General features: G+C 28.6%; 5 protein-coding genes and 1 pseudogene across 10 annotated transcripts; 4 read left to right on the top strand and 2 right to left on the bottom strand.

Annotated features, from left to right (window-relative positions):
• Positions 1-122: 122 nt before the first annotated feature.
• Positions 123-1,833, top strand: LOC125386020 (annotated as a pseudogene).
• On the top strand, positions 731-1,833 carry LOC105666304 (pre-mRNA-splicing factor CWC22 homolog). The gene is given in 6 exon segments (XM_020865642.2): positions 731-818; positions 821-858; positions 860-927; positions 929-1,015; positions 1,017-1,691; positions 1,693-1,833. Coding segments are annotated over 6 exon segments (1,077 nt in total). The 3' UTR covers positions 1,814-1,833.
• LOC100642736 (ski oncogene) lies at positions 817-11,476 on the top strand. Its single transcript, XM_003399248.4, has 4 exons — positions 817-1,045; positions 2,113-5,298; positions 5,519-5,748; positions 5,823-11,476. The coding sequence occupies exons 2-4, from the start codon at positions 4,219-4,221 to the stop codon at positions 6,628-6,630; spliced, it is 2,118 nt and encodes a 705-aa protein (XP_003399296.2). The 5' UTR covers positions 817-1,045; positions 2,113-4,218; the 3' UTR covers positions 6,631-11,476.
• A 696-nt stretch (positions 11,477-12,172) lies between these two features.
• On the top strand, positions 12,173-15,634 carry LOC100642499 (SH3 domain-containing protein Dlish). 4 transcript variants are annotated; one of them, XR_007225838.1, is made up of 6 exons: positions 12,173-12,685; positions 13,431-13,666; positions 13,871-14,245; positions 14,374-14,641; positions 14,849-15,255; positions 15,366-15,634. XR_007225838.1 is itself a non-coding variant. In XM_048410495.1 (5 exons), the coding sequence occupies exons 1-5, from the start codon at positions 12,637-12,639 to the stop codon at positions 15,121-15,123; spliced, it is 1,203 nt and encodes a 400-aa protein (XP_048266452.1). In that variant the 5' UTR covers positions 12,173-12,636; the 3' UTR covers positions 15,124-15,634. The 4 variants fall into 4 exon arrangements, 1 of the variants encoding a protein (XP_048266452.1); XR_007225837.1 differs by having other exon boundaries at positions 15,361-15,634; XR_007225836.1 differs by having other exon boundaries at positions 15,345-15,634.
• LOC100642615 lies at positions 15,313-17,463 on the bottom strand (the record flags this gene model as incomplete). Its single annotated transcript, XM_003399247.4, has 4 exons — positions 15,313-15,522; positions 15,618-15,840; positions 16,242-16,899; positions 17,130-17,463. Coding segments are annotated over 4 exons (1,404 nt in total), but the record flags the coding sequence as incomplete, so codon positions are not given.
• A 1,797-nt stretch (positions 17,464-19,260) lies between these two features.
• Positions 19,261-24,195, bottom strand: LOC100642378 (uncharacterized protein PF3D7_1120600). 3 transcript variants are annotated; one of them, XM_048410491.1, is made up of 9 exons: positions 24,005-24,195; positions 23,698-23,907; positions 23,505-23,627; positions 22,842-22,904; positions 22,520-22,657; positions 22,296-22,457; positions 21,853-22,150; positions 21,587-21,750; positions 19,261-21,503 (listed from the first exon to the last, which is right to left on the bottom strand). In XM_048410491.1, the coding sequence occupies exons 3-9, from the start codon at positions 23,580-23,582 to the stop codon at positions 20,322-20,324; spliced, it is 2,085 nt and encodes a 694-aa protein (XP_048266448.1). In that variant the 5' UTR covers positions 23,583-23,627; positions 23,698-23,907; positions 24,005-24,195; the 3' UTR covers positions 19,261-20,321. The 3 variants fall into 3 exon arrangements, with proteins under 3 accessions (XP_048266448.1, XP_048266449.1, XP_012169620.2); XM_048410492.1 differs by lacking the exon at positions 24,005-24,195 and having other exon boundaries at positions 23,505-23,621; positions 23,698-23,992; XM_012314230.3 differs by lacking the exons at positions 23,505-23,627; positions 24,005-24,195 and having other exon boundaries at positions 23,698-23,992.
• Positions 24,196-25,210: the final 1,015 nt, after the last annotated feature.

Raw genomic sequence — 25,210 nt, 5'->3', positions numbered from 1 at the left:
AAGATGGACGGATTGTCAATACTTTCAGTATAGAATTGTCTAGACTTGTTTATGCGACCGTACCCTCACCAAGTCCACATGTACATCAGCGAGAAAAACAAAAATGATAAGAAATAAAAAAAAATGAAATTACAGATAAAGAAATGGAAAAGATAAAGAAACAAGCGCTTCGGACAAAGCAAGGCAAGATCGGATAGTTGAACTGTTAACATAAAAAACAGGTGGTGCTTGTATACCACCAGCAAAGTTATGAATAATATAAGTTGAGATCATTGATAAATCAGGAAGTCCATGCATAGAAAGTCCTAAAAAAATCTCTACATGTTTACATTAATAAAGTTCTTGTCAGTAATATGGGACTTATAATTCAAGAACTTGAAAGAAAATATTGTTAGAAGTAGAGGTTTGCTCACTAAGTCTATTGTATAAGCTCAAGCAACGTCTTCACTGTTTACATCCATTTATGCAGCCCTTACTGCAATCATTAATTCTAGATTCTCAAATATAGGACACTTAATATTGAAACATCTAATAATACAGTTTAAATATGCTTTCAGAAAGAATGACAAACCTCTCCGTATATCTTCTGGGATATTTATAGCACATTTGCTAAATCAAAGAGTAGCACTGAATGAGAGTAGCAGTGAAATTGTGGCTTTACAAATTTTGGTTTTCTTACTGGGAACTGGTGGATGACATAATAAAGGTGAGATGGTAAATAGAATGGCTGATGGATGACTCGGTAGAAATACCAATTGTATTTTTGAGAAAATGTGATATGAAATTAATTGAAACTTCTAGAAAGGCTATCAAAGCTATATCATATAAAAAAATATATTATATGAAGGACAAATAGATACAAAAAATTCGATACCTAATTGAAGTTATATTTCAAGTTTGAAAAGACAAATTTAAGGATCATGAAGCAGCTTGATCTTGTAGAAGAATAGAATCCATTTACTTATTTAATAACATTAGATGAAACAACAGATTCTCAAGATATATTAAATGTATTCGTCTGATGCAGAATATATTAATAATGAAGGTAAATATAAAGAATTAAATAAAAAAATATTAAATCCAGATGTCAGTGATTCAGAGAGTAAAGAAGAAAATGACAAAAAAGAAAGTTCTGATGAAAATAGTAGTACTGTTATGGTGGAAAGGAAAGAAGATATTATAGTAGATAACACAGAGACAAATGCAACTGTATTCAAAAGAACCATATGTTTAATAATACATTCATCATTTGATTTTGAAGAGTATGCACACAAATTAATGAAAATACCAGTAAAACCTGGTCAAGAAACTGAAGTATATCATATATTCTTAGATTGTTGTGCAGAAATGAAAATATATGAAACATTCTCTAGATTGTTGATTAATCAGTTTTGTGCCATAAAATATGTCACACCATTTAAGTTCAACTTTTTTAAGATTTATATCATATAGTACTATTTAGATATAAATAAATTATGTAATGTATCAAAATTTTTTGCTCATTTACTATTTACTAATTCTATATTGTAGGAAGTTTTCTGTTGTATAAAATTAATCAAAGACATTACAACAAGTTCCAATAAGACATTTATCAAAATTTTGTTTCAAGAACTTCCCATATATATGGGACTACTGAAACTTTATCAATATGTGAAAGACATTACGTTAAAACATGTATCTGATGGATTGTTTCTCATAAAACACTAATTTCACAAGAAATTCTTTTTTGTCTATTGATTTGGTTGGTCTCACAGACAATCTAAAGAAACATTTAAAATTTTATCTAAAACCTGCCATAAAAATTTATAAATAAATATAAAGAAATATTTTTTATTTTGTGTAAAGTTTTTAAATGACCTTAAGAAAATTTAGCATTGTGTAAAATCTAGCTCTTAAAATTTTTACAAATTATTTCAAAATAACCTATTAATACTAAAATTTCCTATAAACTAATTCTAGGAAATTATTTTCTATAACAATATTTTGTTTCTTAAAATATTATAATTTTGTCCCAAAATTCGTTTTTACACACAAGCTAGAGAGATTATAATATTTATACCATAATATTTATATAATATTCGTAAAAAATTTCCTTTTATGTCATTCGTACAGATTTACCTGGAAAGTATTATTTATAATATAAATTTATGTTATTAACAAGAATATTAAGTCATCGTATTTAAAATAAGCTATTACCGACACTATGAAGATGTGGCGTGTGCGACGCGTGTTAAGTTCGCCCTGACAATGAACGCGGAATAAATGCACTTCTATCCATGTGACCATGTGGGTGTACCAGCATGTAGCCTATTTTGACGGGGGAATCACGTGATTAAATACTTAGCCGTCGCCACCCCGTCACCACAACTGTGAGCAGACCGACACTATGCCACAACCACAACCCATAGATACGCAGCTCAACCATTCCACATCCTTCGGAAGCAAGCACGGCTAACCGAGGCTCATCTTTAACGTGCTCATATATATATACATTCACACACACATACGTATACATCATACATTCAATAGATACGAAAGCACGATAGAGACGAAACTGCTAACGTGGTAGGTAGTGGTTAGACACACAGAGAGCGCGGTAGGAGGCCAAGCGCTGGCTTGGTGTTCAGAAGCGGTGTTAACAAGGGTTACAGTGAACTTCGCTCGACGACATGATATTCGCGAGGCTTGTGTACAGTCTACGATAATCGTTTATACCTAAACTAAGAAAACCATGAGTGTTCAACACGATCATACACATATACAAGACTATTATATACTATATATGTACATAAAATTATGTATTATATATATACATAATTAAGAGTACAATGCTCTGTATGGTTACAAAGCTACACAATAATATACATCTTTTATAAGTGCTATCTTCTCGTGTTTACATACTCGTACAGTTAGAGTGTACGTGTGTAGATGTGTGCGTGCGCGCCCGCGCGCATGTATTTGTGTGTGTGTGAGAGAGAGAGAGAGAGAAAAAAGAAGCAAGGTGGAGTATTTGTATCGCAAAAACGACGTTCCATGGGTGAGTGGGGAGGAGAATACAGTCTTGTCATAAGAAGTGCCAGTCTAAACAGTAATATCCAGACGAACTAATATCACGTGTAGACTGTGAATGATTCTTTTTCTTGTCTGTGTATAATCGATGTATGTATTACGTTGATAATTGACGTACGATGTCATAAAGAATAATGCGTGTCTTTTCGAGTAGTCGGTGTCTCGGTGCGATCGATATTACTCGGTCGCGATGTACCGAGTCGATTTATTCTCCAAGAGTGTCACTCGTCCTGGTGATAATATTCATCGATCGAACGTATCGTCGATATAATTACTGCGACAAATAGCATTAACGAGAATATTTAATTGGTTGTGTCGGTGGTGGTCATACGGTAACGACCGAGAGTGGCCAGTGTAAAGTGTAGAGTGACAGTGGCGACGACGGTGGCGGTGACTGCGACGGCGGCGGCAGCGACAGTGGTGGTAGAAATAGCTGTGGCGGTGGCGGTCGAATGGCGGTCGCGATCGCGATAGCTACTATAGGTGACGGTGGATACGATAATATCGCGGACGGTGACGATAGAAACGAACGCCAGTGATAACCAAGCTCGCGACACAATGCGCGTACATCGCTCCAGAGAACGTAAAACTGATATGAAAATAACGTAAAACATGGGAAAATATGCAAATGAAATCAGCGAGAGGTAGAAACGGAACAAGTTGCGAGGAATAATTTCATCGATAGTGTATTCCAGTAGTGTATTGGTAATAAATGGAAAATTGAACGAGAACAAAACATTATACAGATTATACGTATATTGGTAGTGGAACGTACTGAAGGATTGAAAGAGAATTATCATGTACATGGAGGTTCCGTTGCGATGGACAATAGACTGCGGATAATATAATATTACAAGGGGAGAAGACACATGAACGGGTTAAGCTTGTTCCCGAGTGAGAAACAGGAGCAATGAAGATGGAATATAAGATGAACACTTTGTATCTTTAGCCGAATGTTAAGCTTTTCCGTATAATGAGGAACGGGAGCTAATACGTCGAATTAAATATTCGGAGAGTGAACGTATATATTGTGGGTGTAAATACGCCTATATTATGAGTCGTACAAAATAGCGTGGTATGTCACGAGTCTCGGGAATTTCGTGTGAGCCTGTTTTATCTCCTGCAATTCTTTTCACGTAGACACGAATAATGGAGACGTTATTGCCGGGGAATACGAACAGTCAATCGTATAGCCCGCAGCTGAAGACCGTGTTGAAGACATATCAGTTATCCGCTGTAAAAAGCTTACAGGGTCCGAGCTCAGCCCTGCTTGGTATGGACTGCAAAAGTTTACTGCAGGAACAACCTTGTTATTCTCCCAACCGATCGAGTAGTTGCGTTATCGACTCCGAACAGATCTCCAAAGACACTGAAAAGGACAATAATTCATCAGTGACGCCTATTGGCCCTTGCAAAGTTCGCAGAACCGATCAACCACTCGAAGATTCTGACGAAGACCCGCAATTGGAACGATCGAAAAATATCTGTGAAAAGAGGGAATTGGAGTTTCAGATACCCATTTTAACAGCTCCAGACCAAAGTTGTTCTGAAAGATGTGAGACGATCTTGGAGGGCGAGAGAATATCGTGTTTTGTTGTAGGAGGCGAAAGGAGGTTATGTTTACCACAAATATTAAACACTGTTTTGCAAGAATTTTCTCTTCATCAGATCAATCAAGTTTGCGATGAATTGCAAATCTATTGTTCACGATGTACCAGAGATCAGTTGGAAGAACTTAAGCATTCAGGAATCCTACCACGTAATGCTCCTTCCTGTGGCCTTATCACTCAAACAGATGCCGAGAGGCTTGTCAGTGCTTTACTACTACGGACAGAGTCGTGCGATCCCTCTCAGATCAGTAACCAAGATAACATCGACAAGAAAGCATGTACTAAAAATGACAATGATGAAGAATCCATTGTCAAGTTTAAGGTGTATCATGAGTGTTTTGGAAAATGTAAAGGCATCTTTGATGCAAGTTTGTTTGAGTCAGATGATTCAGTGTGCATAGAGTGTATTGAATGTGGCTGCCAATTCTCACCTCAACGTTTTGTCAGACATGCTCATAGATCTCTTGAAAATCGTACGTGTCATTGGGGCTTTGATTCAGCAAATTGGCGGTCATATTTGTTGCTTTCACGAGATCAAGAACATTATAATAAGTCACTTACTTTGTTTCGAGAATTGAAGGAAAAACATCTTACATTGGGTTCCAAGCGAAAATCAGAGGTATTGTATTCCTATATTGTTTTCATAAAAATACTAATCCCTAAATTATTTTCATAAGTAATATAATAGAGAGGAAGGATGATATTATGTTATATTCACAAAATATCTAATTTTACATGAAAGAGATATAAATGTCAATTAATATTATGATTTCATGGTACTGCTTATATATCAAAAAATAAACAGAATGGAAAGAAGAAAATAAAGAACCCTTTTACAGTTGCGGCATGATTCAGAAAAAATAAAACGAATTAGGAAGGATATAGGAAGAGAAGATTGTCCAGGAATTTATAATGGAAATGGCTTGGGCATGTATCATCCTGTATCTCAGGTAGCCAATGCAACTGATCCATATCTACAAATGTCATGGGCAGTCTTTGAATTAGCAGCTAGAGGAGCATCAGCTTTTAGACCATGGAATACCACAAATACTTGCAAGCATAAGGATAAGTAAGTATATTAAATGAATACAGTTAAAACAATCTGAGATGTTTTATAACATGCTCCTATTTTTTCATAAACAGTTCATCGTTGGTGCCTGCGTATCTCAGTCGTGGTCCACCTGTACTACAACATCCAGAGCACGTGGTTCCTCTCTCTGAATGCAAACGTTTTGAACCACACTTTCAACCAAATGTAGCCTTAGCACCTATACCTGCACCATCAGTGCCTGTAGTACTTCCACCATCTGCTCACCACCAACGACGACATCATCATGATCATAAACGTTATAACCATCACACATCGAGTTCTAACGAAAAGAAAGAAGCTTCGTCGGATAATGTCAAATCTGAGAAAATATCCCCTAGTTCTGGATCTAGTATTGGTGTATATTCTGCATTCCCTTCTTACACACCTGGAAGCAATCAAAAAGAACTGCCTCAAAAAACTAAACATGAAATGGGTGAAGAAGAAGAAAGTAGTGCTGCTGTAACATCGTCTACGATAAATATAGAACCACCTTTGGCTGAAATTGGAACCTCTTCACTGGAAAGTGATTCTGATTCGGAAGGAACGGCAGCGATAGATTTGGAGGAAAGGTTATTAGCTTTGGAAGCACCACAAGATGTTTTGGAAATGGCGCGACGCATAGTTTTAGAAAATGCACAATTACGACGTCATCGACGTTCGGATGCACGTGAAATATTACGATTACGTAATCAATTGCAAATGCAGCAAATACAATCATCTAATGATGGTGATAAAAAGGAGGAACCAACAAATGCAGCGAGTGCAGCAGATAGTACAGAAGGTAGTGAGGAAACGGAAGCTTTATTACCATCAAATAATAAAGAGTCTGAACCTGTTGTTCTAACTGTTAGTAAAGAATAAAATCAGTGATTAGAGTTTTTTAAATTATTTAATACAAAACTGCTCAGCAATTTTTTGCAACGCTCATCTTTTATTGGATAAGCATGCATTAAATTTAGTACTAGTTATAATAACGATAATGATGAATTCTAAATAAATAAAAACTGTTTAGGTTATGTGATAAATAGAAAGCCTTTAACATCATAACCATTAATTTGAAATTTTTATTGTAACCATACTTTGTTTATGTCGATTTTAATTAAAATCGAATGTAGATATTGTAATATAGAGAAAAAGTAACATAAGTTAACCAAAATTTACCATGCCATTTAATATAATTATACTTAATAGTCTTTTTAGCATGTTCCGTGCCGTGTGGAGCGTATAAGCCCCACGCTGAATTTCCTGTCCAAGGCATTTGGAATTTTAGTGGAATAAATGTTCAATCATGTGTTTGTTAAAATAATTCCACAAATTAAAAAATAAAACAAAAATTAAATTTATTGCTTTGATCTCTAATACGTCATAAACAATACACCCCTTTCATGATAATTATGTTATTTGCACTATTATTAATATTAAAATATTTAAAAAAATTTAAGGCATAAGCAAAACTATCAATCGTAATAACGTGGGGCGTATATGTCTGACGCGGCCTGAATGGAAAGTAACAAAAAATTGGTCCGGCACGGAACGTGTTAAATAGGTTTCCTGTGCATATTAAATATGCCGCAAGATTTTTATGATCATTCGTTTAATTGTAAAATTAAACAGTGGTCAGAAAATACGAGATTAGATTGCTTTCCATTTACTTTTTTATAGTCATGATTGCATAATGTAAATATGATTCAAGTACCATAGATGTATGTTTATATTGATAATATTATCATGCAAAATATTGCTAAAGTACAAAAAATCTTTAGGTGCTATATTATTATATTAGGAATGTTCTAAGCAAAAATCTAGGTGTATTTCAGCAGTTCGTATTACACCAGAATATCAGAAATCTCGATTATGTTCTAGTTATCGTTTTTATAGCGCGAAACAATAATAAACAACAAAATCATATTTTTCGCTAGTAATCTTCATATTTGAATAAATAAAATAAGTTAATTATTTATACATTTCAAAATTATAAGATTATTATTCAAGCGATATATTAAATCGAAGAAATTTAATTTATATAAAAAAATTATTAACTTTTTGTATGTTTAGTTATTCTTGTATTATAAAGAAACTTAATTCCAATTATGAACAGTTGGATTGAAATGAATATTGTTTTATAAAAAATGCGTAAAATCGTGTTATGTATATTTTCTCTCTCTCTCTCTTTCTCTCTCTCTCTCTCTCTCTCTCTCTTTCTCTCTTTTTATCTATCTTTTGATATCAATATTTATTTGTGACATTGTATCTACATATCATTTTAGTTATATGTAAAATTAAAAGAATTTGACCCTGTGGGTTTTAAAACATTAAATGTGATTTATTACAAATATTTTTACACGATCAAAAATTAATTTGTATAGAGATAATACAATCAATATTTATAGAGAATTCTGAAACGAAATTACAAGCACAATTGATTCTTATTCAATGTTATTTTCATTTTTATTTGCTATAATAGCATGTACATGCAATAACAGAAGCAACACATTTTTTCCAAGTATCCTTGCAAAACCAATATTGATTTAGAGATGCATATATACCTAGAAATACACACTAGATATCTAAGAATAAAAGAATACGCGAATATAAAAATATAAAGGTATAAATATTTATATAATATATATCTTTATATTTGTATATGTTATCACTATATATTTCTTCTTAATCTTATTAATTTAAATATTTGCGTATTCTTTTATTTTCTTAAATCTTTTGTCACTGTTTTATTTGTTCCATCTCACAATATGTAAAGTGAAGCATAATTTAAACTTAAATTTAAACTGAAATTTTGAAAATTCAGTGTACTCTTATTAAATTATAACAACATGAATTTCTTTCTTCTTTTAAAGTGTTAGTTAAATATTTTAAATGTATAAAATATTTTAAAAATTAAACATGTATTAGAAAGGTTGTTTTATAAGCTTTAAAAGCTTTTTGTATCAGGTACATATTAGAACAATATGATATAAATCTTACACATATTTACATATGATATAGCAAAAGAAACAATAATTATATATTTGTGTATTTGAAATATACATATACACATATTTCGAGACTGCTTCGGAGATCTCTTATCACGTACATTTTTCTAATATAACAAGAGTGCCAGTAATTCTTGTATCATATTAAAGCACAACGCATTAAGAAATTTCCATTTTCAATTTTATTATTCATAAAAAAACACTCGCTTTTTAAACCTAAGTAAATCATGAATTTTCAAAGCAATCTGTTAGAGAAAGGGAAAAATTGATAAAAGTGTATAAATACAATTGATAACGTAGGATAAATACATTCATAATTATACTCCATATAACATTTGATCAATATATATATGACATGTATGTTACATCGTATTGTTGTAATAATATAAGTATCCCACCTAAGGTGAACAGTGTAATAATTTATGATTTTCATACACTCGGTTTATTATAGAATAATTAGAATATTGTGGTAAATAGTACATGTATGAATCGCGTAGGAAGGTCGGTTTTTTTTGCATATATCTGAGATCTGCGTATAAAAATTTCGATAAAAAAATCATGTAACTGCCATGACTAAAGATGTATTTTAATTTCGAATGGGTGATGTATTTTAAGTTAAAAATGGGAAGTTTACAAATAAATACATAATATGCGACGCCTGACTTTATTAACATTTATGCACGAAAACGCGTTAATGTGGATTTCGTTCGTTCGAATAGATATTATTCTGCCAGTCGGCTCTTGAATTAATTAAGGTGATTTATAAAAAGTAAAACGAGATGTTATTAAGTGTTTCGTAAATAAGAAATATCGTTATTGTTATGATACATTTAGTTCAATTTGAAAAAAACGAGAAGACATAATCGCGTGCGCGGGTGAATAGTAATTGTAGTATAATTATTGCATTATTATACGCATACGCTCAATATTGTGCGCAATATTGTACTCAGTATGCGTATATTAACACATTAATATTAAAAAACTCGTTCGATTCTCATTTCAAATGCTAGGCTATAATAGAATTCCGTGCTCACGTTAGATGTAGATATGAAATATCAATCGAACGAGTTTCCCATTGTTTTCTCTTTATATATCCATGAATCCAGGATTCAAGAAAATAAACTATTGAGCGATAGATAAAGCGTTTATTATGCTAAATATTCAGATGCAATAAAACATTATTATTCGATGCAATTTATTTCATAGAATTAAACGACCTTATACGTGATAATTATAAGATAGAATATGCGTAAAATATTGCTTTATGATCGAATTTAGTAATAATAACTAGTGTGTTTATTGATCCTTGTTAACATATATAAATAGTGTGCACACTCTTTCGAGGATAATAGAACGTTTTATTTCAGACTGACGTCGAATTTGTTTTGTCCATGAAACAAACAACAAACAGAAGCTATCGGCTATGTTAATTGACTAGTAATATGGAAATCATTTGTATTTACCGGGGACGTGGTATGTATGTATATTATGCTAGTAAAATGTGCTGAGATTCTTGCGCGAATTATCATGCACGCTATCAATAGTTTATTTTCTTAACTTACACTTACTCTTCGATAGATGGCATAATAGAGTTAGACGTACAGAAGCTCATGAAAGTATTTCAACACTTGTCAAAGAAAACTTTTACGTATATATATATATATACGTAATACATATATTGTATGTATTATATAAAACATTTAAAAATTGCAGTAGCGCTGTAATGAGACATTACTATCATCTTGGTTAAATTTGAAACTAATCTGAAAATGTATATATAAGTTACAAGATATTTATTGCGAATATATATTTAATAAAAAATTAATATACAGCATGAGAGAGAAAGAGAGAGAGAGAGAATAACCGTTTGAGTATATAATAAATGTTAAAAATTGCACTACATATTTTGTATCTTCTATGTACATTTTCTAATATATTTCAAACTGCTAATATACTCATGGTAACTGGATCTCATCACAATGTTAGCGAAATATTAAAATGTCTTGTATCACGCACACAATATATTCATAAAAGTTTTTTATAAGTGTTCGAATATTTTCGTAAGCAACTGTAAATGTGTTTCGTACACTACATAATTAACGAATACTCATAAGAAATTAAATACATAAAAAAAGTGCAATATGAAAGTACAAAATTTGATGTTTTATTTGAATTTTGTATATTTTACAACAAAAAAAGGTGAAAAAGTGACAAAAGAAATATGTGGATGGCTTCTCCGATATTCTAAATTTTTTTAAAATATATAAGACTTTCGAAAATGTTTTACTATCAGAATCTTTAATATATGTAAGGCCATGTCTCTGATAACGTACTTATATAGTGTTGAACTTTTGAATAATACTATCTAACTATAAAAAAAAAAAAAAAAAAAAATAATGAAAGCGGTTTAGAACAATTTAACGTTATACAATTTTCTAATCACTTTAAATATTATCTTGAATTTTTGTATGATCGAATTTCTATATTCGAACGACGAATTCCATATTCTTATGGGTCGATATTTAACGATGGATATATGAAATATAGCTCCAGTATTGATCTGATTTTTGGCATAATTGTAGGGTAAATGTATATATAATTATTTTCCAAAAAAAATACTCATTGTTGAATGTATATGAGGGGAAATTGTTATAGATAAGGCTATTATCGTCATTTATATTAATTGAGATAATAAACGACGTTTCGATTAAATAAGATTTTTTTCATGTTATTGCTTCGATTTCTTTTCATTAAACTTATTAATATTTATATCATAATAATTTATCCAGAAATAGAATCACAATTTATTTTCACAAGTATCTTATTTTCATTATGTAGAAAAGGTATTCTTGTTTCTCATATATATATAAATTTGGAAAATTATTAAGCATTTTTATTTTATTTATTTATTGACTTAAAAAATTCAGTATTACATATTATTTAATCTATGTAATTTTTGTATCAAATTTGTTATATACATATTTACTCACATATCAATTATTCATATTCATTAACCAAAAATAATTTAAAGTATTACTCTTTATGAATCTTTTTTTTTATATTTTTAAATTACTGCAAAAGTTGAATACTAGGTATATATTATTTAAGTTCTTGACGAATTATGTTATAAACCAGAATATTCGTAATTAATTGTAATTATACAATCATTTATTATAAAATTTATATATAAAAAAAACTTTTATATTTCAGTTGGAACGTACATGGCACCGTAAGTTTACAATAATAAGCTACCTACATGATCGTATAAATAACTATATATATCATATTAATCTTAAATGCGTTTGTCGAATAACATCTTTATGTATTCATAATATGTGCATAATTTAAAATAAGCAATAAATTTTATACTTGTACGTTCAAACTGTACTATTAAAAATACCAATATTTAAAAAATAACGACCTATCAATAAAATGGGATAACGAATTTTCTCATTTATAACAAACCTTCTTTCGAAAGATGCATATTTTGAACAATATAAACAAACATTTGCTTGACATATTGTTATACAATATTATATTTGCTGAAGCGCCGTCTACCTGTTGCATTCACGACTATAAATATCTAAATTTCAGTTTCATCTTCATCTAAAATCCTTCAGGAGATCGATGGAGTAATTGTGTTTCTGGTTCGAGATTGTACCGTTATAACCACGATTATACCTTTATATCGTATTCGTACTAATAAGTACTAAAATGTTTGAAATACCGATATAATTTTTAAGATGTAAGAAGAACGGATCATTTTTACTGAAATGTTTAATATATTTACCCCTGCTATGCTTTATCTCAGTAATATCTTGCATTGAACGATTCATGTTCTGGAAATATAATTTTGTCTGAACTTTAAAAAAGCAGAATGGCTTTTTTGTGTCCGGTTCGCATACGTCGAGGAAAGAAAAAGAAACGTGAGTAATAAAATATCAAATAATTTTGTAAGGATATTTTTTCAATCTTATTTTCTATTAAAAATGTAATATATAAAATACACTGTATGTATACATATATGAGCTGTTACATATATTTATTAAAATTACGTCTATATATAATTACTTTTCATTGTTTATAATAATTAAATATTTATTGAACGAAAAGAAAATATTTAAGTTTGAAATTTTACTAAAAATATGGTTAAAATTTTCTTATATATATTGAACAATAAGAATATATTAAATAAAAATATTGAGAATTGACAAGTTTATTATTGACGTTCATAGTCATTTTTAAATATATTATTATCTTATGTAATGAACACATAATAGTTTATTTATATATAATTATGTGCTATTCTATATATCAAAATTCTTTTAGATTCTTATATCCTTATAAACTATTTATTGGGTTGTAACATAAATTTATCCTGTTTTTATGTGTATTATATAATAAATGAGTTACTTAACTGTGCTAACTACTTTGAATTACAGGATCAAATATGTTACATATTATATATATAAAATAATCTTTACATATAAATAAAAAAGCAAATTAATGAAATGCCAATTGTTATATTGTATACCTCCTTAACATCTTTTAATATTACAAAACAAATTATGGTATTTATTTTAGTGTAATTCAGAGTAACAGAGTTAGCCAACTTACTCTGAATATGAAGGAAGAAATATAAAAGTAAAAATTTTGAACTTTATATTACAGCAGGAGTACACAATTTTAATTTGGAGAAGGATTGCGCTGGTGGTGGCAGTACAGGACTTGGTTTAGGAACAAAAGTACCACTGCCTCCTGGTCGTATAACAGGAAGTGCTAGTATTGAGACATTGGTCCGAGTAGGTATAGAAAAAGAAAATGGTCTGTCACCAGATAGTAAGATGGTTATTGTTCATGATTTTACACCATGTGTTGACGATGAACTCCAAGTAAAACGAGGCCAGGTTAACAATTTTTATATGTCTTTATATATGTGAATAACGTTGTTCTTCACTGTGTCTGTTACTTGTTTACTTCATGTCTTCTAACTTCATGTTTTTATATTTGTTTTGTGTTCATAAATATTACTTATAAAATTTGTTATTAACTTTAATTTCATCCTCACATATTTATTTCCGTTATTCTGTATTATTTTTTGCATGTTTTAGGTTGTAAATGTTTTATATAGAGAGAATGATTGGGTATATGTAATAGCAGCTGATACACGTATGGAAGGTTTTGTTCCGCATTCATATTGTGCACCTTATACATCTCAGCTTGCTGAATTAACACTTGCTACTCTTATGAATAATGTGAAAAAGAAATTACCAAGATCTAATGAGACTGATTGTGATTTTGCTGGTACAGGTCGTTCACAAACTGTAGATACCCAACAAACTGACACAGGATCAGCATCAGACTGTGAAAGTTACGCTCGTAATGTCACCACTGCTGATGTGAATGTTAATCGATCTAACATCACACAGTCTCAAAATTCTATTCAGACTATATCCTCTCAGCCAGATGTACATCCCTTCTTTAAGGTATATATACAAATCTTTTAAATTTATATATTATGAATACTGCATAAGAAAATAACTTATATAATCTTTAGAATTTACTAATTTTCAGAAAGATACACAACATTTTATTTGTATAATGCATGTTACAGGATCCATCAGCTGGGAGATATATTGTACTTTATACTTTCGTGGCTAGAGATGAAAATGATGTTAGTGTAGAAAGAGGTGAATTTGTAACTGTACTCAATCGAGATGATCCTGACTGGTTTTGGGTACTTAGACATTGTGATGGTAATGAAGGATTTGTACCATCTGGATTTGTGTATCCAGGACATGTTCTCCATTCATATGCAACAACTACTACAACTACCACTACTACTACAGTAGCTACAACATCTACAGAAACACATGGCTTAGGTTGGTCTTCGTCCTTTTTTATGAAAATTAATGTTAATAAAACACGAAAAAATTTTAATTCAGATTTATTTATAGTGTACAATTTTAAATATATATACATGGAGGAAGTTTATGTTAATTTCAACATTATTTAATAATATTCAGAATTTTCATTTGTATATTCTTAACAATTTAATTAATCTCAATTTTTTATTATGTTATTTTAAGGAAAAGGAAATAACAATATGTCAGGAAATGAATCATTACAGCAAAAAGGTTTGCGAGATTTTCGAGATGAAACAAATGGCACAGAATTAGTTGTACTTTATGATTATAAGGCGCAGGCGCCAGATGATTTATCTGTGAGAAGAGCTGATTGGATATATGCAGATTTAGGAAATCAAACTGTAGATGGTTGGTTGTGGGCATATGCGCCTAAAACTCGAAAATATGGATTTATTCCAAAAGCGTACGCACGGCCTCCTGCTATGACGAGTTTATAACATATTAGACATACTTTTTTATCTCTTTGCATTTTATACATGTATTCAAATAATAATATACTATTACATAGTATTACACTCCAAACGGTATTCAACAATTTGGATAGACATCAAAGATACAATTTTCTCTGTGTAAGTATTATCATTAATAATGTTAATGGGGGGATAATTGGAATTTAATTATATATATACATAAATTTTGTAATATATTTAATGTACAGTAACATTAACATTAAGTGTAGCACAATCTGATGTAATGTGACTGAGGAGACCTTCATGCAGAACTATACAATCACCTGTTGAATAAATGTCTTGAGGACATTGTGCTGTTCTTAATGAGTTCACTGGACCTGTGTATGTTAGGCAACGTAAGCCTTCATTATCAATCTTGTCCACAGCCTGTTGTGGAAGTAGTCGATATGCATATCATTTATCATGTACATAGGTATTAATCGTTTATTCAACTGAACTTTTTTATCAATCATATAATATACCTGAATGCTACATAAAAGTTTGTTTGTTGTATTTCCAATATCCAGCCCAGCAACCCAAGCGATTATTATATTTTTTTCATGAAAATCTTTTTTTTTATTAATTTTCTCGTTAGATATATATTGGTCTGTACAATGTAGCCGAGCGGCCAGCACTGATAATGGTAAACGATTTCGATATTTTGGGTTGATTTGACTACCATTAAATAATTTTGCAATAGGTTCTCTTGGTATAAAGATTTAATGTTAATCAAATGCATTATTTAAATATTTAAAATTCTCCTTAATACATCTGTATGTCAAAAGTCTTTTCTTTACTATTAAGAATAAAAAAATAATAAAACAACTTTCAAAACATATTTTGTAGAATTATTCCAATATAAATACAATAAAGCCATATGTATCATACATGATATATTCATATGTATCAGTAGATATATCTCACAAATTATTACATAATCGTAATACTTATTGTTACAAAGACAAACTTTTTCTAAATTATTTTTTTTATATTGTTAATAGTAATGATTTTTAAACATACAAATACTTGATATTTTTTTCTACTTAAATAAAAAATTTTAATTTTTGTGTAATAATAACAATTTAAATATACTTGTTTATACTCACGAAAGTTTGCCAGAAACTAAAAGAAGAGCCAGGCACCGACTAGTATTGGAAGATAAGGCACTAAAACTGACGATGAGTGTACTTTTGATACCTGGTTCTACATTCAGGATAGGTACCTCTGGATGATCAAAGATGAAATGATGCGTCAATGCTGAGAAAGCTACATTTATAGCACAATCAATTCGTGGGCATCGGATCGGTCTACGAGAACATTCTGCGGTAATTTGTCCGTTGACTTTTGCTTCTAACATATATGACTCTACATTTCTTCTTTTAAATAAGTTACAATAACTTTGTCGCTGTTTTTCTTTATCACAATTTCTACTTCGTTCTCCGCTCGTATTATTTTGGTTTCTAATTTGTTCATAATCAGAAGTATCTTCAAAATCATTATGGTAATATGTTAATGTATTTCTATCAAAATTTTGTAGCATATGAGAGCAATTCTGATTCCAAGATTTGGTATATAATTGTTCAATGTTAATAGGATCGCACTGCCGTAATCGTTGATGATGTTTTGAGTAATAGTCTGATTGCTGTTGTGAAATTTGCATCTTTTTCATATGTGTATATGTGGAATTCAAGCTGATATTGCTTTCTTGCAATAAATTCATGTTTGATTGTTGGCACTGTGTATAACAAAGAATGCAGCCAGGATCTGGAATATATAATTGTAATTTCAGAAAGTACTCTGTTAAATTATTGTTGTTAAATTATTAAATCTCCAATAAGATGAAATAGAATGCTTTGCAGAAAAACTAAAATTATTATATTCTTAATTATATTGCTAACAATAAACCGTACTACTTTTAATAATATTTATCATTAATTTATTTTTATTTTTAACAATTATTAAAATATTAATTTTAGAAAATTATGTTAAATAACCTGATTGCAGTGCAAAATGTTGAATACAGCGTTGACATAAAGTATGCTCATTAGAACAAGGAACATTCTGACTAACATTTGAATTTATATTTTCAAGACAAATGGCACAGAATCCAAGTATCGTGTTTTCTGGCTCGCCGCCTTCTTTCGTATCATCTTCGTAATTTAGTTCTTTTTCCTTCACGGTTAGAATTCTAAAATTTTTGTTTTCTTGTATCCTCTTTCCGTCATTCTGTTCTTTTAGTTCTTCACGCTGAAAGAATTCTTTCATGCTACTGTTACATTTAACCAAATTGTAAATTATTACTTTTAAAATCAAAAAACAATTTAAAATATACTTTCTTCATTTAATATTTTGTATTCCATTCTATTGTAGATTAAACAAAATGTAAGTTCTAACCAGATTAAACTAAATGTAAGTTCGCGCAATTATTTTTTAAGTTACAATTATATAAAAAATCTAAATATAATCCATAAAAGTAATTTTTAATTAAAATTGATTTTTCATTTATTTAAATAAATGTCTCGTAATTTTATTTAGATTACTAACCGCATATGTAAAATATATTTTTGTAAAAAATGGTGTATTTAAAATAAGTAAAAAAAATTTCTTGTAAATTTGAGATATAAATTAGTTTCTACTTTGGAAGGGAATTCTAGTGGTGAAAAATTAAAATGAAATTCAATCTATTTATTCACAATTTCGAATCTGGCTTCCCTTGAATACTAAATCACGTGCCTCGTTCTGATTCTTTATCGAATTGCAGTTTGCTTTATTAGCTCGTTGATTTTCTTTTTCCATCTTTTTCTTTGGATTCTCAAGTCAGCTCGTGTATCACTTTGAACGATACTTTTTCAATTTTGTATATCGTGTTTCGTCGTAACTCGCTTTCTTTACTATAAAATGTTACGGATATCATTATAACTTTTGCTAATTTAATTCATGCATTTTTTCTTTATTGTTCTTCCAAAATAAATATATATAATCATCGCAAGATTAATTTGAAAAAGTTATGGGAAAATACAAATGTATATATTTTTTCATTCTAGACAAAGTTATAATTTCCAAAATTTCAGTATGGAAAACGTAACTATATACGTAATTAACCGATGAATATTTTTTACTTATTTAATATTAGTTATAAAATTACAATTTTTATAAAATGAAAAAGAATAATACTTTAATTTCGATTTTTTTATAAACATTACAAATTTTTTATTTGTATTTTTATTTTATATGTATTATATTTATTATATTTTACTTATTATGTTTTTATTTATACATGAAAAGACAAATGAGGAAAAAAATTCAAATTTTATACAAATTATATATGTAATATTTATAAAATAACAATAAGAGATTTTCACAGTGAAAAAGTCAGATAATTACCAAATTTCAAAGTATTGCTAAGTATATAATCAATATTATATTATTAATTCCAGGAAAATTCTTCAATTTTCTTGACTTCCATAAATTCGTGAACAATTTCAATATTTCCAATAATTTCGAATAAATGGATAATTTAAACGTGCATATAAAATGTTCGTTAATGAAAGCTTTTGTTTTCCGTTCGCTGCAATTTACTACTTAAAAACGTTTTACGTACATTGACGATGTAAACTTCGATACGTATGATTTGCCGGTTAGATTTGAAAAACCATATTGACACCTATCTTCTTTGTCACTTCTCGAAACCTTCAAATATTTGACTACCCTTTGAAGATTAGAAATATATTTAACGATGTTGACGAGTATTATTGTCTTTTCTATTTTTATTATTGTATTTGTAGATGTTTATTTAAAATTTTATCTATCTCATTTTTTCAAATTCTCATTGAAAAGATAATTTAATAATTACCAAAAATTTATGCCAGTTATTTTATTTATATCGTCCCTAATGATGTTATATATAATATAAGCACAAATTTATATAACATAATCATCAAACAATTAAATATTAATATTAAAATTGGTATATTTATATACCAATATTAAATATACAAGATTGAAAATCTTACAAAACGAAAATCCTACTAAATACTAACGTCAATTTTAATTATTATCTTAAAATATAAAAATTATATTCTCAGTTCAGGAAATGGTACCATACATAGCTCAAGTAAAAAAGCACTGCAGGCCAATACAATTTTTATTATCTAAATCTAGAAATCTGTATACAATATTTACATAAAAGAATACAAATGAATCTCTATTAAATCATAGATGACAAATCAACATTATTAATGGCATTCATAAGTTTTGCATTTAACTATTAAAATCAGTAAGAAACTGTAAACTTTTATATAAAGGAATCAGATGTAAATTAACTTGATTAATTTCAGATAATTTTATAATAATTATATTATTCTAAAATTATGCTGTACAAGAAAAAGTTTTTAACACATTATACAGCACCAAGAAACATTGCCTAAAAACTTAATATGAAAACGAAAATTATTATACAATTATACAAATTAAAAATGAAATAAGAAGTCTGTATAATAAATATAAATTCTATATAACAAAATTAATTTTAAAATTTTTGCTGATAAATATCACACATTTTTTACATACGTATTTAGATACAATGTTAATTGATTACATTCTTATAAAAATTAATATCACTTTTTCTACATAGAAACAAAATATTTTTCAATTTGAATCATAAATATGCAATTTTCTATAACATGAAAATTCTGCAATAAACATAAAGAATTGAGAAAAGCAATATATATATAATTAATAAAGTGCGCTAGCAATAAACCATAATGAAAAATAATTTAATGAATAATTGAACATAAGTATGAACTATGTACTTGTTACAAAATGCTATCATAAAGATACAAATTTCTTGACATAACGTCTTTTCTTAAATATACATTTTTAAAGTCCAAATTAAGTTGCTATATTTGATATGCATGAGATTTGCATACATTTTCCACTAATAAAATGTTGTTTTTATGTAATTACTTTTTATACATTTCTTTTTTTGATAAATAATTCATATTTATTTCTATTTTATAGCTACTTGTCAAACAAAATTTATACAATCAATATTATTGAACTTTTGTATATGACTCAAAGTAAAAAATAGTACAATTCCATTTATGAAATTATGTTTAAACTTATTTAAAAAATTATAAAATTTATAATATATCACATTTGTTTCGCTTGATTGTAATTTTTATCCTTTATCTTGTAGACTTAAAAAAGAAACCATCTTTCAAGTTTGCCAATTTTTCTGTGCTTAAGGTTTTTGTATTATTTAAACATAAGTCACCCGATAATACGAAATTCCGGTTTTCACCTAAATTAATCATACTAAAACTTTTAGTTTTACTATTGATCAAGGAATTACCTTCCTCAAATAGTGACAATAATGGTAATTCATTAACACTTAATTGCTCTTTTTTTTGTTTTGGAACAGATTGATTCCAATCAGTTAAATTTCTATTCAAAGACTTTTCAGTTGATAAATTTACAATCGATTTTACTTCTATTGGCGATAAGCTGGCACTAAAAGATAAGAAATGTGTAGAATTAGATCTAAACTTCGGTTGTAAATTTATCCTGTTAAAGTCATTAAATTGTGCATCATGGACTTTTTTTGCGGTATTTAGGCCATTATCATTAGCTTCTTTTATTTTCAACGTATTATTATATTCTAAGTTTGTAACATTATCAAATTTGAGATTCTCACGATCAGTCTTATGATCTATAATATCATCTAAACTTTGTTGTTTTTCCATGGAATTGGTATCAAGATTTAAAGATAAATTAATATCGCTGCTACTTTGAGATTTGTTATTACTAAAACCAAAATTGAAAACATTATTTGGCACATATTTTGCTATACATTGACGTATACTCATTTCTGTAAATTTCGAGCTGAAACTAAGTATATTTGTTTTTATAGGAGTATTATTTAACGATTTCGATACACAATTCTTTAAATTACTTTTATGTTTGTTTGACATTACTGAATCAATAACTTCACTTTTCACTGAATTTGGTTCCTCAAAATGTTTCGTTAAACGCGTATTTACAAATGAATTTTTCAACATTTGAAAATCATTTAATAATTTTTTTGATTGACTTAAATTTTGCATAAAGTGATCTGTATCTTGCAAAAGTTTATAATTTAATTCTTGTATGAAATTATTTGATTTTGCATTTTCCTCGTTATAGAAACGTAAATCAGACATACTTTCGTTTTTACTATCATGATCAAGCACGGAATTGTTGATAGATAAATTATTCAAATTTTCTATGTTAGCTTCTAGTTCAAACTCCCATTGAGAAGATATTGCTTCGCTTCCATCAACCGATCTTTTCCCAAGATTTTCAGTATCTTCTTGTAATTGATAATCATTCTGTAATACAAGAAACAATAAAGAATTGATGTTTATTGGTGCACAAATTTTTATAACAAAAACATAATAAAGTATTTACTCACATCATAATCTTGTATCCTATTATATTTCTTTTGCCGATTATTCATGAAATCCTTTATTTTATTGCCACTTAATTGGTTAAATTCTACATCATAGTTTGAATTCTTTTGTGGACTAACTAATTCTGCACCAACGCCTGGTTCTCTGGGTCCATTAGCTATAAAATCTGTAAATGCAATTTAAAAGATATAATTAAAGATATAATTATAAAGTTAAAAAATTTAACTATAAAGAATTATTGATCAAAATAATATGAAGTAGTATATACCATAATCTCGACGCTGTTGATGTATTTGATTACTAATTTCTTCCAACCTACGGAGACTTGTGGCATAATTAGTCTTTGCATCTTGTATTGCTTTTTGTAAACATTCGACTCGTTCTTTCTGAGTTGCTAACATTTGATCACACTGTGCTTTGACTTCGAAATATGGTCGCGCTTTTATTATAGAACGACGGTGTTTTTCCTCCAGTTGTAACAATCTTTTCTCAGCATTATGAAACAATATTGCCCTTCTGTAATGTTCTCTACCACATTCTGCTTTTTGATTTTCAGCATCCATAACCTAAGTCATAATATAATTAAAATTAACTGAACCGAACTTTAATTTTTATTCTTTCTTCATCATATTCATATGTATATGTTTCAACATAATCATCACCATTTCTTTTTTATATATAGTTTAATGTTTATTAATTTATCATATTTACTTTAAGCGTTGCATGATTTAGCATATCCTGCCATGCTTGATCAAAATTCCATTCATGTTGATGTGACATAAATCTACTTTCAGCTAATGCCACAGTTTCTTTTGCCGCCACATGAATTTCGCTTGCTCTTTGGAATAGTTGAGCTTGTTGTTGACATTTTATCTATATCAAATTTTGTTCAATTATATCTCAAAATTTAATAAATATTTTAATTATGGTCTCACCTGAGCTTGGCGTGCCACTTCAAGTGCTTCATAATAACACCTTGCTTTTTCAACACAACTATTTCCTACTTTACTTAATATTTCCTTTAATCTTTTGGTAGTTTCAGATAATAGTTGCCTAAAAGCAGTGTGAGCTTCCTGAACAATAAATATTATATATCATTAAGAATTAAATATTATTAAAAAAAAACTAATACATTTATATACAAATTGAACATCATAAATGTTATGTAAAATCATTTAATCAATATCCTAATATAGCTTATACACAAAGTACAAAAAGCTTTTAACTTCATTATCTGAAAGAATTAATAATACTTACATCCAATTCTGTTTCAAGTTTATTTATATCATCTGTTGCATCGTTCAAATTCTCTAACTCAATCTAAAAATTCAAAATGATTTATACTGAATAATTTCGTGGCACTTATTTTTTAATGACAATTTCTATATGCTATATATAATTTTGTCTAATATGCAATATATTAGTATTTTGTATTTTCAATGTTATAAAAAATTATAACTGGATTTCATATATTCTTTGAGATATTGTTTTTTATATATAGTTAAATTTCATGGAAGTATTTCTAATTATTTTAATTATTATATAATTCCTATTCTTTTTATTTCTTAATAGTTGATATTTTTACTATTACAAAGACTTTAATGTTTATAATTACAAATTTCCTATTTAATAAAAAACAGTGAATTCCAGCAGACAATTTTTACATTTGATAAATTATAGATCAAATAATAATTTTAATTTGTATGAATTACTATTTACAAATTATTCGTTAAAATAATAATAATAATTATTATAATAAAGACAATTATTATTTTGATATTAACTAATAACATTAAGGAAATAAAAATAATTACATGTTATACATTGTTTGAAACAATAGATATTATATATTAAACAACTATTTTAAGAACATTATCAAAATAATAATCTACAATTAAATAACTACTATTAGATATATACATTTATTATTTGACAAAAGTTGAGAATGAAAATGAAGTGAAAGCAAAGTGGAACATGGTACCAGGCTGTATTAGGCATTGCGTTTGCATTTAGTAATCATTTATTTACGCATATAACCTATAACTTAAAAAAAATATATATTTATTGACATAAGCAAAAGAAATGAAAAAATTATTTTTATAAAGATAATTACCTGTATTCGAGGATCTAAAGCTCCATCAACATTATCCGTAACATCCATTCTTTAATTTTTGGCATTTAAATGATTTAACTCGTCATTGTGAAATTCAACTCAATTATTCCGAGTTTATATGAATATACATAATTGTATAAATTGTAAGTGGTTTTCATAATAGTCTGCATGTAAAATTATTCGTTGTCTTCCAAACTTTCAAAAAATACACTGTCAACCAATTATGCGTAACATTAAAGAGACTTCTAAAGAATGATAAACCGAACTATGTATGTAGGATAGTATTATGTATATAAGTACTACTTACATACAAGTGAATACATCGCTTTCATTAACTATAGAATTCAATGTGTTGCGAAAAGATTCACTTATGGTATCCAACGTTAATAAACAATAAAAGTTGATTTTATATCGAAAGGATTGCTTTTATAACCAATGTTATTTAGATATTTTTTATTTGGTGAATGCTATAAGATCTTTAAGTCTTAAGATCAGAATCTTTTCTAAAACATTATGTATATTACTTCCATTTACATGAAAATTTTTCTATTGTAAAATTGTAATATTTATATATAATTATTATTGGAAAAAATATGTATATTCACAAAAATTTTTGTTAGAAAAGTACTAACTAGTTGTAAATATAGTCAATAGAATACTAAAATATGATTCTTGATGATTACAAAAATTATGTTTGTGTAATAACAACTTGTGCTAGTTCTAAAACAGTTTCTGATAAATCTGTCGTCTGTTATCATCTATAGGAATTCCCACAGTAAAATTGTGCGATTTTCAAACTATATTGGCCACAAAATGAACCATGATTATATAAACAGGTCTCGACACTCACTAGGGAAAACCGTCCGAAAATTGAGTCATGACTAGTCGTGAGAAATCAACATGGAAGATAGCAAAGTTAGTGTTCTTGCCAGACAGAGATAAGTAGAATGTCTCCGTCTCTCTCTCTCTGAGACATTCATAGCATGTTACGCCAATGAAGAAATGAGAATACTCACGCCACTGGTCTGGTTGTTCTACAATACAGGAGCTGCATCACGCGATCAAGTGTGGAAGTTGTTCTATTCCAGCGTATATAAGAACCTATTTAGTTCCATCATAAACAAGCTATAATCGATATGGTGTCACGCTACAAAAGCCTATTTCATTGTACGATTCTACTTTTCTATCTGAGATAGATAGTAGCAATAATTAAATATAGTTCTTTCTATACTATTTATTCAGTTTATATATTTTTTATTAGTTTACCATATATTATATCTGCTTCCGAATATGCTTCAAATTATACCGTGTTTGGTCTCATTTTATTTAGAAAAATATAACAAATATGTTAGTAAAAGTTTCATTCATTACTATGGTTGATCGTTCGGAATTGGTTAGCGTTTACACGTGACATATTTTTATACAATATAATGTATATGAACAATATATATGTATTAAATGGTTTCTAGAGATATATTTCTTACTATTTACACTGTCCTTTTTAATTATGATA

This window comes from Bombus terrestris, chromosome 11 (genome assembly GCF_910591885.1).
Source record: "Bombus terrestris chromosome 11, iyBomTerr1.2, whole genome shotgun sequence".
In the NCBI taxonomy this organism is placed as follows: domain Eukaryota; kingdom Metazoa; phylum Arthropoda; class Insecta; order Hymenoptera; family Apidae; genus Bombus; species Bombus terrestris.
The sequence above is the reverse complement of the archived record's forward strand: the minus strand, read 5'-3'. Positions and strand labels throughout refer to the sequence as shown.